Genomic DNA, 15,799 nt, shown 5'->3' with positions numbered 1-15,799 from the left:
TCAGTCCTGAGTGTTCATTGGAAGGACTGATGTTGAAGCTGAAAATCCACTACTTTGGCCACCTGATGTGAAGAGCTGACTCATTTGAAAAGACCCTGATGCTGGGAAAGATTGAAGGCAGAAGGAGAAGAGGATGACAGAGGATGAGATGGTTGGATAGCATCACCAACTCAATGGACATGAGTTTGGGTAAACTCCGGGAGTTGATAATGGACAGGGAGGCCTGGCGTGCTGCAGTCCATGGGGTCACAAAGATTTGGACATGACTGAGCGACTGAAATGAACTGAACTGAACTTTATTAAATCCAATCCACAATAGAGGTCATTTTTCATTATTTATAAATTATGAAAATGAAGGCTAGAAAAGTTGTCACTTAATCTAAGATCAAACAGCTCACTGATTAGTACCAAAATTACAGCTCAGAGCTCCTACCTCCCTGTCCATTTTCTTTTAAAAAATATTAACCCCAATGTGCTTGTGTTTGACCTTCCCTTCAGCATCTTCATTGCACAGATGCCCAAAGGGAAATTCAGACAATAAGTCTACATCCTAACAATGCAAGCTTAATGAATTAACCAGAAGAGTAATCCCACCACTGAAAAGCTAAATTAACATCCTAAAACCATAACTAAAAACATTGCTTCAATCTGACAACTGCACTTGTCATTTCTATAGAGTGTGGGCTTTTTGCATATGGAATATTTCCCTTCCAAGAAAATTGAGAACTTCTATTGAATTGTGCCAGACAGAGCCGTAGCTGTGTTGAACATTCTACCGACATTCCTTGAAAAGCATGTGTCATCTTGGCATCTTATTTAGATATATCTTTTAAAGAAGCAGTTGCTGCTATGCTGTAAGCTAATGGAAAGGAACTGCAGTTTCTTTTTAAAGTCCTCTGGGCCCCCAGAGCAGAACAACGATTCAAATCATGACTATTCAGCAGCCACTTAAGTGTATGACTTCCCTCTGGTAAAGTTCTGAGTTAAGCCCATGGATCATATTCTGAGTCAGTTGATATCTCTCCGAATGCTATGGCCTGTGTTTCCACAACTAAATTTATAGAGGAGTTTTTGCAATAGTACTATACCAACTCTTGTATATCTTCTTGATTATTTCTGTTCTCTCTTTTTGCCCACATTGTCAGGTCCAGACTATGAGCAGAAAGCCCCAAAGCTAACAAATGCAGAATGCATTCCATTGACTCAAAATGTGATAACACAGAAGTATTTCTCTAGAGAGGATTTTCCCTCATTAATCCAGCTGGATCTTTCACTAAAAACCCACTAAGAGAGTAGTTGAATGAGGGACACACTGAATTTTCCTTCAGTACTTTCTAAAGTCAACTGATCACTTCTAAAATCAGAACACCACCCACTCTTTGCTGACAAAAAAGTATTATCTTTATTAGCACTTAACCAAACAACCTAAAAAGCACCTTCCCTTTGAAAAAATTGAAAAGAAGATAAGATGAAGATTTGAAGTGATGATAATGAAGACACTTCAGTTTTGTGAACTCAGAAGAGAAGTAATAAATGAGAGAGAGAGAAAAAAAAAAAGAAATGGTGAAGAAAGTTTTGGTGACTATCAGGGAACAGGAAGTATAGTACAAAAACAGTGTAATGCTTCCCTGGTGGCTAAGAGGTTAAACCGTCTGCCCGCAGTACAGGAGACCTGTGTTCGATCCCTGGGTTGGAACGATCCCCTGGAGAAGGAAATGGCAACCCACTCCAGTATTCTTGCCTGGCGAATCCCATGGACGGAGGAGCCTGGTGGGCTATAGTCCACGGGGTCGCAAAGAGTCGGACACGACTGAGTGACTTCACTTTCATGGCCCTGATACAGCCTTGGGCTTCCCTGATATCTCAGTTGGTGAAGAATCTGCCTGCAATGCAGGAGATCCCGGTTCGATTCCTGGCTTGGAAAGCTCCACTGGAGAAGGAATAGACTACCCACTCCATTATTCTTGGGCTTCCCTTATGGCTCAGCTGGTAAAGAATCCTCCTGCAACGCGGGAGACCTGGGTTTGATCCCTAAGTTGGAAAGATTCCCCTGGAGAAGGGAAAGGATACCCACTCCAGTAATTCTGGCCTGGAGAATTCCAGGGACTGTATAGTCCATGGGGTCGCAAAGAGTCAGACATGACTAAGTGACGTTCACTTCACAGTCTTGAGTCAGACGTACCAAAGTTCACTAGTTCATTCGTTTCTTAATTCACTTGACAATGGTAGCATGGCATAGTGGTTCAAAGTGTAGACACTGTAGCCAGAGAACTAGAATCGAATTCCATTCCACCAGAGCCAAGCTGTGAAGCCTTTGGCAAGTTCCTTAAGCTCTCTGGCTTCAGGTTACTCATGTCAGGCAGGCATGATAATGTGTCTATTTCATTAAGTTGCAAAGAGGATTTAATGAGCTGTAGATAAGATGACTAACACTGTGCCTGGCACACTGTGAACACTAGGTCAGTGTTACTTTTACTGTCATTTCCCCCCATGCATCTGCATATTCCAACCCCACAAGAAGTGCTGAGTACTGGAGAGGGAATAAGATAGACGCTGTGCCTCATTAGATCACGATAAATGTTATGATAGAATGGATTAGGGGGATGTGAGAGAAAAGAATGAGGCTGTGGAGTGATTTTATTCATTGAATGGTGAGGAAACACCTCTCTGGAAGACGTGTCATTGAATCTGAAAGCCAAAGTTTGAGGGGATGAGGGTCAGTTAGGTGACTTAAGGGAGATAAAACGCCCAGTCAGAGAAATGTCAGGTGCCCGGCACAGGTTGAAGATCTTGGCTGCTTCTGAGGAACTGAGCTAAGGCTCCTATGGTCAGAGACACCGTCAGGGTGGTGAAGAGTGGGAAATGAGCCTGGAGGTGTGGGCAAGGGCTAGACCACCAGGACAGGACCTCTTCCAGACAGGCTTTATTCTCAGAACAGTGGGAGACTACTGAAGAATGTTATGCAGAGAAGGAATATAATCAGATTTTTTTTTAAGTGAACAGACTAGTTTTTTAGAGCAGGTTTGCGCTAAGCCACTTCAGTCGTGGCCGACTCTTTGCGACCCCATGGACTGTAGCCTGTCAGGCTCCTCTGTCCATGGGATTGCCCAGGCAAGAGTACTGGAGTGGGTTGCCATGGCCTTCTCCAGGGGATCTTCCCCACCCAGGGATCGAACCCACATCTCATGCATCTGTATTGGCAAGTGGGTTCTTTACCACTAGCACCACCTGGGAGCCCAATCAAACCAAAGTAACCAAATCGAACCAAAACCTCACCAACCAGAAAGTCACCTTCAAAGTCAATGGCAAACTGCCCCAAATGTGACCTCCAAGTCGTACTAAACCTGTGACCCTTGTCCGAAGTGCCTTATACAGAGTTTCCCTTCACAGGGAGAACACTCCAAATTGGAGCCAAAGCCCCACAAATGGAGCTGAAGCTCCCCAAGTTGGAGCCATAGCCCCCAAAAGGACAAGGTCAAAAAAGCTCTGGTAGGGCCCTAATGTCAAGCTGTTCTGGGGAAAGGTTACTTGAGTGTTTAATTTGCAAAGGGGAGTGGTATCTATTAGAGCAGTTTCTAGGCTTACAGAAAAATCCCACAGGAAGTACAGCAGATTCCTTTAAATCCCTGGTTCCCTCCTCCCCCACACTTTCCCCTGCTAGTAACTTCCTGCACTACTCGGTGCATTTTTTATAATCTATAAACTACTACTGATCACTATCATCGCTAAGGTCCAAAGTTCACATTTCAATTCACTCAGTGTGTGGAACAGTTCTATGAGTTTTACCAAAGCCCACTGTCATGTTTCATAAATGACAATGTCACATAGGATCATGCCGAATACTTTCACCACTCTGTACTTGATTTTTAATTGGAGGGTGATTGATTTACAGTGTTGTATTGGTTTCTGCCATACAACAACATGAATTAGCCATAAGGATACATATATCACCACTCTATAATGTTTTTATTTTTAAAACTGTCCTAGCCCAAAGTAGGTGGAAAATGTGGTTGGAGCAAGAGTCTTGATGAGAAACTTATCAAGTGGCTGTTGCCACAGTCTTGACAAACTCAGAAAAATCTAACTCTAGAGTCAACAGACATACTCATCACTATCGACTGACTGTTATCACAATTTGAATTTGAACCGTATCATCTTGACTTTGTCCTGATTGAAGAACATGCCTCAAGAACATCATTTTTGGATCTGGAATATATTCCCTATTGTCGTTTGAATTAGATTTATGAAAGTATTGCCTTAAAAAAAATCTTGAACCTGCTGTTACCTGGCTCCAGATGAGTGTCTTTGATGTCCACTTCTGCTATTTCATCGCATAGGGGGCAGCTTTGTGTCTCTGCTCTTCACAGCAGTTGCTTTTAGGAATTAGAGTCTTATGTGATTGGAATCAAATTTATACATGAGAGGGCTAATGTGCGTATTGGGGAGGGAAAGGAGCCTGAAGTGGGAGCACTGGCAGCAGAAGGTGAATGCCTGCTATCCGTCAACAGTCTGTTAGTGCGCCACCTTAGCCCAGAGTCAAGTGCCAGGAGGCGGCAGAAACAATTCACTTATTTTGCAACAATCTGATACAGAAGCTGCTTGTCGGAATCTTCACAATGCATCTTGATTAGGCTTTGGTCTTCCTCTGAGAAAGGTCTTGTTCTAAGGACACAGCCAGGTGGTGTCTATAGGCTCCTAATTCTTTTCTCCTCCCTCTGCCCAGAAAATTACCCACCATCACTGGAAGCCTCATGTTGCGTGACAATTGCTGAATTGGCTTTCATATCCAAAGCCATGCTTTTCTTTCTCATTTTGTTTGAGGTTTTCCACGCAGTAGGTGTAAGGTATGGTGTCGTGGAACTGTAACTACTGAGAACACAAGAAGCAGACTAGAGAGAGGAGCATAAACATACTCCTTGTAAATGGAGATTGTTAACCAGGGTGGGGGAGTGGGCGGCAATAACACTTAGCTGGTAGAGAACTGTCTTGCCCTTCTTTCCTTCTGGGAAGAGAGTCTGATCCTGAGTTATCCAGAGGGGGCTGACCCCATAGGATGACCAATGTGGATACTGCTTGGTATAGTTAAGAGAACACACTCTGGAACCAGATATTCTGGGTTCAAGTCCTGAATCTGACATATAATAATGTGACCTTGGACACTTAACCTCTCCATGTCTCAGCCATCTGGAAAATATGGATGATAATAGAATATATTTCATAGGGTTGTTACATGAGTTTTGCTTGAGACTTATCTACTGGATAGCAGTTTATACGAGAAAGATTTTTGCTTATTTTATTCCAGCAGAAGAGTGGATTGAGGGAGACGGTTTTCCTTTCTGTTGCTTATTCCTTTGCAGAATCTTAAAGGCTGATTAAATGCAGTAATTAGAATTTAGTGTATATTTCAAAGGCCATATTTAATAAATTAATTACTATGTTTTATCAGGTGGTTTATGAAATACCAACATGTAGTCCCAGAAGAGGCTGTAAAGACTGACATTGATGTTCAGACAAAAAGATCAGTGGCAATTCACTGGGGAACTTTTGCCTTGGCAAATGAGGTGAATGTGACTGTGATAACAATAACTCTGATTCTTTGTGACACCATGGACTATAGCCCACCAGGCTCCTCTGTCCATGGAATTCTCCAGGCAAGAATACTGGAGTGGGATGCCATTCCCTTCTCCAGAGGATCTTCCCAACCCAGGGATCAAACACGGGTCTCCCAAATTGCAGGCAGATTCTTTGCTGTCTGAGCCATTAGGGAAGATACAAGATATGTACAGAATTACTTTAAAAGCATTATAAAGTGGTCTCAGAGTCAGGGACTGTTACTAATTGGAGGGATCAGGGAGAGCTTCATGGAAGAGGTGACATTTGAACTTAGCTATGAGGAGGCAAGGAAGAAGTTGTTTCAAGAGAAGGAAAGTGTGGGGTTGGAGGCAGTAAGCATGGGGAATAGTGAGGAGTCAGTTCAGCAAGAGATTATAGATGATATGGAGTGCAACGGGGGAAGTATGGCTGGACAGCTTAGAACTTTACAGAAAAGTGTTATTTATCCAGTAAACACTGATTCAGTGTCTGCTGTGCTGTGTGCCAGGCATTGCGATAAACGGTGGTTTTATTCCTAAACTTGTACAGAAGATCTGATTTTCCCTTAGCTGGACCCTAGAGCTCTGCTACTAGCCACGGTTGTGGGATCAAACAGAAGCTTAGCAAATGACTGTACTCCCCAAAACAATCTACAGATTCAATGCAACCTCTATCAAACTACCAATAGTAATTTGCACAGAACTAGAACAAAAAAATTCAGTTTATATGGAAACACAAATAGCCAAAGCCATCTTGAGAAAGAAAAATGGAGCTGGAGGAATCAACCTTCCTGACTTGAAACTATTAGCATTCTTATCACTTATGACTGAGAAGTAAGAAAAATATTACAGTATAATTCTTCTTTAAAAATCCAAGTCATATAAAACTATGCTTTGTACAAGATACACGAAATTATAGAAACTGAGGAGCCGGGAGAGGAGACTGAGGTCAGGGAAGAGGGACAAACGTGCCCAATGGTGCAAAAAGAACCCATATGTTATTTTATAAACATTTTTTTTTTGGATTTCAAAGGCATTATGTGTTTACTAAAGAACATTTCTTTTAACTACAGAAAAGTACAAAGGTAAAGGAAATTCACCCACATTTCCACAATCACAAATAATAATTATTCAGTTTGGTATTTTCTTTCCAGTTTTTATAAACATATGATATATAGACGCACTCCATTGATGATCACAGTGTACATGCTTAATTAGTTAAGTGAGGAAAAAGATATGGCTCCCCTTGATTTTATTCTTTTTATCAATAAAATTTAAAAAATATTAAACCAATTAAAAGACAATTTATAGAATGGGAAAAAACACTTCCAAAACTTGTGACCAACAATAGATCAGTCTCAAAAGATACAAACAGTTCATGCAGCTCATATAAAAAAGAATTCTCAATATCACACAGTATGCGAGAAATGCAAATCAAAATGACAAGAAGGTATCAGTTCATACACAAATCAGAATGGCCATCATGAAAAACACTACAAATAACAAATGCTGGAGACAGTGTAAATAAAAGAGAAACTTCCCATACTGCTGGTGGGAAAGTAAACTGGAGAGCCACTAATACATATGTAAGTTATTTAAAAAAACAAAAAACCTACAAAATGATCCCCTAATCCCACTCCTCAATGTATATCTGAAGAAAATGCTAACTCTCAATGACAAATGCAACCTTCATACAACAATACTTACAATACCTGAACATACACATAATTAAAGTGTCCATGGACAGATGGATAAAGATGATGCAGTGCATATATGGAAGGGAATATGATTGAGCCAGAAAACAGGATGCAGTACTGACATCTGCAGCAACAGAAATGGACTTGGAGATGATCTCACGCAGTGATGCAGTTCAGAAAAAGACAAACACCCTGTGACGTGACTGATACGCTGTGCTGTGCTAAGTGGCTTCAGTCATTTCCCACTCTTTGCAACTCCACGGACTGTAGCCCACCAGGCTCCTCTGTCCATGGGATTCTCCAGGCAAGAATACTGGAGTGGGTTGCCATTTCCTCCTCCAGGGATCTTCCCGACTCAGGGACTGAACTCATGTCTCCTACATCATCTGCACTGGCAGGCAGGTTTTTTACCACTGGTGCCACCTGGGAAGCCCGATTGTGACTGACAGGTGGAAACTAAACATGGATAGAAATGAAGTACATTTTCTTAACAGAAATACACTTACAGATTTAGAAAACAAACTTATTCTAACCAAAGGGGAAAGGAGGAAGTCAAGGATGCGTCAGGAGGATGGAATTGAGACGTACACACAAATATATATATATATATATATGAATAATGAATAATGAATAATCGTCGAGGACCTACTATATATCAGAGGGACCTAGACACAACACAGTAGTAACCTACATAAAAAAAAAAACTGAAAACAAGTATAGCTACGTCTGCATATAACTTAACTAACCTGCTGTACACTTTAAACAAACATAACAGAATAAATCCACTATACTCCAATATTACCTAATAATTGACTTTAAAAAATGGAATGCCTAATATATTCCCTTCAAACTTCAGTGTCCCAGGCTAGTTCACATTCCTGGCGCCTGAACAGCCTTGGTTCCCAAGTCTGGACTATCATGTGGCTGAAGAAGCTTTGAAGGATGTGCCAGCAAGTGAGATCCCCTTGGACCTGTAATACCTGGTCCCCTGTGGACTGGATGACAGTGTCCACAAAATGCAGAACCTCCTACAACTAAACCAAGGCGGAGGAGCCAGCTGGTCCCCAGGTCTCCTGGTGCTGGGGCTCTCACCTCCCGCTTCCTTCCTTAGAGTTGCCCAAACTTCAGACGGAACACAGCACCCTCAGCAGAGCTTCTGCAGGGTTTGGGATTTCTCCAATGGGGTAAAAAATACGGGGGAGGGAGAAATGGGACACCAGGCCTTGGCATTTTGTTCTGGCACATTCAGCTCTCCTTTACAAGCCAGAAGGCGGAATTTCACCAAGGCTCTGCTTACCCTAGCAAGCTGGGTGGGGCATGAGGAAATCCTGCTGCCTTGTGGCTGCTTGGTGTAACTACACCATGAAAACCAGTGCCTAATGGCACTTCTGCTTATTTAACTGTCAGTCACCCTGCTTATTTAACTTATATGCAGAATACATCACGTGCAATGCCGGGCTGAATGAAGCACAAGCTGGAATCAAGACTGCCGGGAGAAATATCAATAAGTTCAGATATGCAGTTGACACCACCCCTGGGGCAGAAAACAAAGAGGAACTCAAGAGCCTCTTGATGAAAGTGAAAGAAGAGAGTGAAAAAGTTGGCTTAAAACTCAACATTGAAAAATTAAGATCATGGCAAACAGACGGGGAAACAATGGAAACAGTGACAGTCTTTATTCTCTTGGGCTCCAAAATCACTGCAGACAGTGACTGTAGCCGTGAAATTAAAAGCCACTCCTTGGAAGAAAAGCTATGAGAAACCTAGATAGCATGTTAAAAAGCAGACATTACTTTGCCTACAAGGGTCCTTCTAGTCAAAGCTATGATTTTTCCAGTAGCCATGTATGGATGTGAGAGTTGGACCACAAAAAATGCTGAATGCTGAAGAATTGATGCTTTTGAACTGTTGTGTTGGAGACTCTTGAGAGTCCTTTGGACTGCAAGGAGATCAAACCAGTCAATCCGAAAGGAAATCAGTCCTGAATATTCCTTGGAAAGACTGATGTTGAAGCTGAAACTCCAATACTTTGGACACCTGATGCGAAAAGCTGACTCATTAGAAAAGACCCTGATGCTGGGAAAGATTGAAGGCAGGAGGAGAAGGGGACAACAGAAGACCAGATGGTTGGATGGCATCATCAACTCAATGGACATGAGTTTGAGCATGCCCAGGGAAATGATGAAGGACAGGGAAGCGTGGCCTGCTGCCCTCCATCGGGTGGCAGAGCTGGACATGACTGAGCGACTCAACAACAAAGGGCACTTCACATTCAAAAGGCCTCTCCTGTTGTGAATGACACCTGCCCTCAACAAACGTCCTGGGGCTTATAGTAGAGAATTCATTAATGGGCGGACTTTCAAGAAGACCATTTGCAGGTATAAATTTCATCCATACAGATGTCAAACAAGCAGCACAGGGAAAGATGCTCAATGTCGATTATTGGTAGAGAAATTCAATTCACAGCGACAACAAGCAATCACTAGGGAACAGATAGAATGGCCGCCATGAAAAAGTCTGCAAAAAGAAACTGCTGACCAAAATGGGGAGAAAGGGAAGCCCTCCCACGATGTTGCTGGGATCCTACATTTCAGTTTGCTACTTGTGAAGCATTTGGATTACAATTCCATTTGCTAGACCGCAGGGTTTCAGTCAGTTTCCCTCTGTCTCATCTACTAAAGTGCACTAACTCTATTTTTGGAGTCACCAAGCAGGTGTCACACATGCAGGACATTCTTCCCTCCCTTTTAAATCAATAACTGTATACATGGAAAGGAAAGAAAAGGAATAGCTGTTTAATAAGCAGCTATAATTGTGATCCAACTTCTTGGCTGGTTATTACTCACACCCTGGGCTGGGGAACTGAGGTTTTAGCCTAAGGCAACAGCTTCAAACACATAGTTTAATTACCTTCTTTTGGTTGCCTGATGTCTGTGAGTTTTGTGTTCGGCCCCATAGGATTCCCCACTCCAAAGATGCAAATGAAATCGTTGCTGTAGGAATTTGAGTGGTTCCTACAATGAGAAATCTGCTTACCTTTCTTGAGCGTTTTTGGACACAGAGGATATTCCTCTGGGGTCCTTGTACCCTGTTTAGAGAAGAACAAATGTGTATATTCTCCTCTCTATATTATTTCCCCAAGAAATTCCATCTATCAATATCTCGGTTCCCTAACCAAATACATGCCAATGACTGGCAAATTTCTATCTTTAGCATAGAATATACCTCTGAATACTAGACTTACACCTGACTCAGGAGCACACTCACTTAGAATCTCAAATGTGGCAAAAGCAAGCCCTTCCACTTTCCTTGATCAGCATATTCAAATCCTACCTTAAATCTCTTTTTTCAGTGAATGGCATCCCCCACCTCCCACAATCTAGTTTGCAAGTCAGAAACCTGGCCCTGCCCTCACTGAGGCCTCCTTCACCCCCTACAATGAATCCATCCATCACCAAGTCCAGTCAAATCTAGCTTCCTACCTCTTCTTGAATTTACCTGCTTTTCTCCATCTTCACTACCACTGTCTAGACCAAGCTACTAACAGGCCTTCCAAAGTCTAATCTACTCTCCCTGCTGCCAACCGGATTACTTTAAAATGCAAACCCAATTATGTCACATAGCTGCTTAAAAACCTTGGGTAGCTTCCCACTGCTTTGAAGAAAATGTAAACATTTCTTACCCAAACTCTCCTTTAAAATCTCCTGTAATCCATTCCTTGCGTACTTCTCCAGATGCATTACCCATCAAAAACCACCCACTACAGCCCTGTTCCTGGCACATTGGCCTCCTCTGACGTTCTCTGCGGAAATAAGACACTTTCCCACATCCTCTGTGACTGCTTCTGAGCTCTAGTGGCAGAGCTGAGGGGTTGAGAGAAACTGCATGGCCTACAAAGACCAAAATATTTTGTATCTCACCCTTTACAGAAAAAAAAAATTTGCCAACCCCTGAACTACAGTGTTGTCATTCAAGCGACTGATTCTCTTCTGGGAACTTAACTTGTGCCTGATGGTAGCCACTGAATTATGTCACTGGGCAACAACAGCTAATGACAGGAAGTGGATGTTTGACCGACACCTACCGTCCTCCTTAAACACAGTGAACTTGAAATCAAAACCGAGTTTTTCCCTTTTCCTATAGACACTTCCCAGATGTTTTTATCCTCTTACACTCTCTGTGCAAGATGCCAGCTATCTTTTAAATCATTTCAAACTCCAGACTGCTTCATTAACAGAAATAAAATCTGCCTTGGAACTTCTGGGGACTCTGAATATCAACAAACCTGCTAGAGTGTGTGTGCATGCGAAGTTGCTTCAGTCGTGTCTGACTCTTTGAGACGCTATGGACGGTAGCCTGCCAGTCTCCTCTGTCCATGGGATTTCTCAGGCAAGAATACTGGAGAGGGTCGACACTTACTCCTCCAGGGGATCTTCCCGACCCAGGGATCAAACCCCTGTCTCTTGTGTCTCCTGTATTTGCAGGTGGGTTCTTTACCACTGTGCCACCTAGGAAGTTAGAGTAAGAGGAAAGAGGAAAAGAAAGAAAAGAATAAATGAGGGAGAGAGAATGAGAATTATACAACAGCCTGAACTTGGAGACTGGATGGCCACTTCTTGACTGAAGGGCATTTTTAGGGCTGTTTTAAAATTAGACAGCTCTAGGGTTTTGTTCAGTGTTAAACTTTATAGACCTCAGATAAGGATATGACTGACAAACTTTAGTAAAAAAAAAAATAAAAGACTGAATTTAGTCACCGATAATAGCTTGATCAGGAAATCCACTTACAGTCCATGAACCTCAGTGTCCTTGTCTGTAAGATGGAGATAATAATAAAAATACATTTAGTGATAAAGTGTGCTCGTGCCACGTGTACATTAGCGATAAATAGAGCTTAAAGTCAACGCTTGTTTATAAGAAGCTAAGTATATAGGTAAATATTATATAACTTATAAAGTATATTATGTCATTAAAAGTATATATTAAAATTAATTTTTATATAGTATGATTTTATACAATGTTGCCTTAATGTTAATTTATCTGAATAAATGTGAGCCATTTCTGGTTCATAATATGTAGCCTATCAGGCTCCTCCATCCATGGGATCTTTCAGGCAAGAGTGCTGGAGTGGATTGCCATTTCCTTCTCCAGGGGATCTTCCCGACCCAGGAATTGAACCTGGGTCTCTCGCATTGCAGGCAGACGCTTTACCTCGTTATAAAGTATATTATGTCATTAAAAGTATATATTAAAATTAATTTTTATATACTATGATTTTATATAATGTTGCTTTGATGTTAATTTATCTGAATAAATGTGAGCCATTTCTGGTTCATAATATGTGCTCCATATATACTAGCTGAATAAATGAGTGAATAAATAAATAAATGAAAATTACAGTGTAGTATAAAAAAGTCTGCACTATACATTCACTTCTTCTGATCCTGTGTGTACCCTTAAGTCCCTGAGAATCCTGAAAGACAGGGAGTGTCACACCAACATTTGGTTGGGAATGCTGCTTGGTTAGTCATTAATTGTTGAGAAAGAAATAGGCAAGATTTACTCACCTACCTATGTTTATAAGTGATGTGTCTGTGTCATCCTACAAAGGTACTGACCTGGATTTTCTGGGGGCAGATTCATAACCTGGTCCGGGTGATTTGGTGTGTTTGCTATTCTAGGAAAGGAAAAATAATCAGGAGGTATAGCTACAGGAGTGTCCAACTCTAGAGTAGATAGTTAATCTTAGGGGATCCAGTTACTGTGGGCAGCCCAGAATAATGGAAAGGTCATCGTTCTTTGTATCAAACAGATCCAGTTTCCAATTCCAGTGCTCCAGCTTTCACAAAGATCTGCTGTTGAAACTGTCCAATATACATTCTCCTGACCCCATGGAGTGTAGCCCACCAGACTCCTCTGTCCATGGGATTTCCTAGGCAAGAATACTGGAGTGGGTTGCCATGCCCTCCTCCAGGGGACCTTCCTGACCCAGGGATTGAATCTGCTTCTCCTGCATTGCAGGTGGATTCTTTAACACTGAGCCACCAGGAAAGCCCATGTATGTATATTATTAATACTATCTCAATTTTAAAGTATCAGAATGTGCAAAAAAAACCACATTGTAAACACTTCCCAGAAGCAGAGACCCACCTTTTTCTAGATGCATTTCTACATATTTTCAAATGCCTTCCCATACATTTGAATACAATGTATTCAAAGTGTCATTTACAGTGACAATCTCAGAACACATTCCAAAATACTTGTATGATTTTTGGAGAAGTCAATAAATAAACATTTTTTCCTTTCAAAATCTATGACTCTATTGACTTTTATTGCTTTCACTTTTAGGAGGGTGAAGTGAAAGTCACTCAGTCATCTCTGACTCTTTGCTACCCCAAGGAATTCTCCAGGTCAGAATACTGGAGTGGGTATTTCCCTTCTCCAGGGTATTCTCCCAACCCAGGGATTGAACCCAGGTCTCCCGCATTGCAGGTGGATTCTTTACCAGCTGAGCCACAAGGGAAGCCTAAGTATAATGGAGTGGGTAGCCTATCCTTTCTCCAGTGGATCTTCCCAACCCAGGAAGCAAACCAGGGTCTCCTGCATTGCAGACAGATTCTTTACCAACTGAGCTATCAGGGAAGCCCAAGAATACTGGAGTGGGTAGTCTAATCCTTCTCCAGCAGATCTTTCTGACCCAGGAATTGAACTGGGGTCTCCTGCATTGCAGGTGGATTCTTTACCAACTGAACTCTCAGGGAAGCCCTTTAGGAGGTTATTCTAGCCTAAAATTGAAAGTATATCATCAGGGGTTTCGGAGAAGGCAATGGCACCCCACTCCAGTACTTTTGCCTGGAAAATCCCATGGATGGAGGAGCCTGGTAGGCTGCAGTCCATGGGCTCGAGAAGAGTAGGACAAGACTGAGCGACTTTGCTTTCACTTTTCACTTTCATGCATTGGAGAAGGAAATGGCAACCCACTCCAGTGTTCTTGCCTGGAGAATCCCAGGGACAGGGGAGCCTGGTGGCTGCCGTCCATGGGGTCACACAAAATCGGACACGACTGAAGTGACTTAGCATAGCATAGCATAGCATCAGGGGTTTTACAAAGCAACTTGAATTTTCTAAAATAGACATAGTCTGAGGTTGTTTTCGGTCCCCTTTGCTTTATTTTTGTCCTACTTGTTTGCTAATACTTTTGTGCTGGTGTTAAGAAATTATCTCCCTATTACTCATGGTGCCATCAATTATGCCCTGAAATTTAGACTGACTAGACACCTAAACTCAGAAAGCAAAGCAAATTTCAAGGCAAATCATACACCCATATAGCCTCCCCTCCCTTTGCTGCCCTGCCGTACCATCACCTGCTCCTGCCGTGGTGCGTGTGTGCTCACTCAGTCGCGTCTGACAGTTGAGCTTATAGAAATCAAAAGCAATAATTATTGAATAAAAACAAATTGAGCTCATTGTACACAGTGCCTGACTGAGAACTTACCTTCCTGTATACAGATGTAATGCTATAATTCCACAGAAGCACAGGGCCAGATCATACCTGAACAGTGAGAAACAAATAACATAACCAGAAATCATTGTAATGCCCTTCAAGGCAAGAAGCCCCAGTGTTCCCAGGGTACTCGAAAATAGAATCCAGGCAAATCTGTTAGACACAAACGTGAAATGCCAAATTCAAGGGTTGATTGGATAGAACATTTCCTGATGATTTTCTTTTCTTTTTTTTTTTTTTTTAACTCATTGTTCCTTCACCATACTCTGTATTATGTGAATCTATGACTCTGCTGGTGGTCTCTACTTGCTCTTCTTGAGCTGCATTTCAACTATCTCGTCCACTAGATGTCTTCATTGTTATGTTTGCTAGACCATGAGTGAAAATAGTCCATACAGTTTAGTGGCTGGAATCAGATAGCTCTGGATTCAAGGTCTGGCTTTGTCACTTCCTGGCTGTGTGATATAGTAGGTAGTCAAGACTGTTTAATAAAGCTCTTAGGATACAAAGAGCTAAGTTTAAAAAAAAAAAAAGTTTTTTTTTTCTCTCCATATTTTAAATAGAAAAACTGAGATGATAATGAATGACTTCCTTCAGGCGATACAGTGACTGAAGATGAACTAATGCTTTTTTGTTAATCACTGAGGATTCCAGGGAGACCTCTTCTCAAACCTCTGATTGTCTGACTACAATGACAAATTCAGGTACTGAGTACAAAAAGACAGTATAAATATGACTCATCCCCAGTGAGGTTTCTACACAAGAGATTTAACTCATGCCTGAGAGCATAGCTTCTAGACACCAATGCCCACCACCCCCTCTCTTATCATCTGATTCAGTACTAACTGAGCATATGCAATGGCTGGTTTGGGACCATGGAGAAAAAAAAAGAAGAGGTTCTGCTCTCATGGAGCTCAAAGCCTATAGGGAGACTGACAGAAAAACAAAAATTGCAGTCAAATATGGCAAGTGCTGTAACAGACAACTCTACAAGAACAGCACTGGCA

At 41.8% G+C, this 15,799-nt stretch overlaps 2 protein-coding genes across 52 annotated transcripts in view; one reads left to right on the top strand and one right to left on the bottom strand.

The window, feature by feature from the left end:
• Positions 1 to 15,799, top strand: part of LOC147359629 (uncharacterized) — a 675,420-nt gene that overhangs the window by 394,328 nt on the left and 265,293 nt on the right. The gene's annotated exons all lie outside the window — the stretch shown is intronic.
• LOC147359632 (uncharacterized) overlaps positions 1 to 15,799 on the bottom strand; it is a 102,859-nt gene that overhangs the window by 33,491 nt on the left and 53,569 nt on the right. For 6 of the 50 annotated variants that reach the window (XR_015140990.1, XM_086337270.1, XM_086337266.1 and 3 more), the window contains 2 exons: positions 14,784 to 14,840; positions 11,574 to 11,796 (listed from right to left, as the gene is read on the bottom strand). Coding sequence is in view for 5 of the 50 variants with exons in the window: in XM_086337294.1 (XP_086193420.1) it covers positions 14,835 to 14,840 (6 nt within the window). In the remaining 45 variants the exon portion in view is untranslated. Of the gene's footprint in view, positions 1 to 6,589; positions 10,377 to 11,573; positions 11,797 to 12,045; positions 12,102 to 12,906; positions 12,966 to 14,783; positions 14,841 to 15,799 lie in introns of those variants that run through there. The other 44 variants (XR_015140988.1, XM_086337265.1, XM_086337263.1 and 41 more) reach the window with 24 other exon arrangements.

The sequence above is a fragment of the Bos grunniens genome, chromosome 14 (assembly GCF_055505025.1).
Source record: "Bos grunniens cultivar Pamir isolate PY7600 chromosome 14, Bosgru_T2T1.0, whole genome shotgun sequence".
NCBI lineage: Eukaryota > Metazoa > Chordata > Mammalia > Artiodactyla > Bovidae > Bos > Bos grunniens.
The sequence above is the reverse complement of the archived record's forward strand: the minus strand, read 5'-3'. Positions and strand labels throughout refer to the sequence as shown.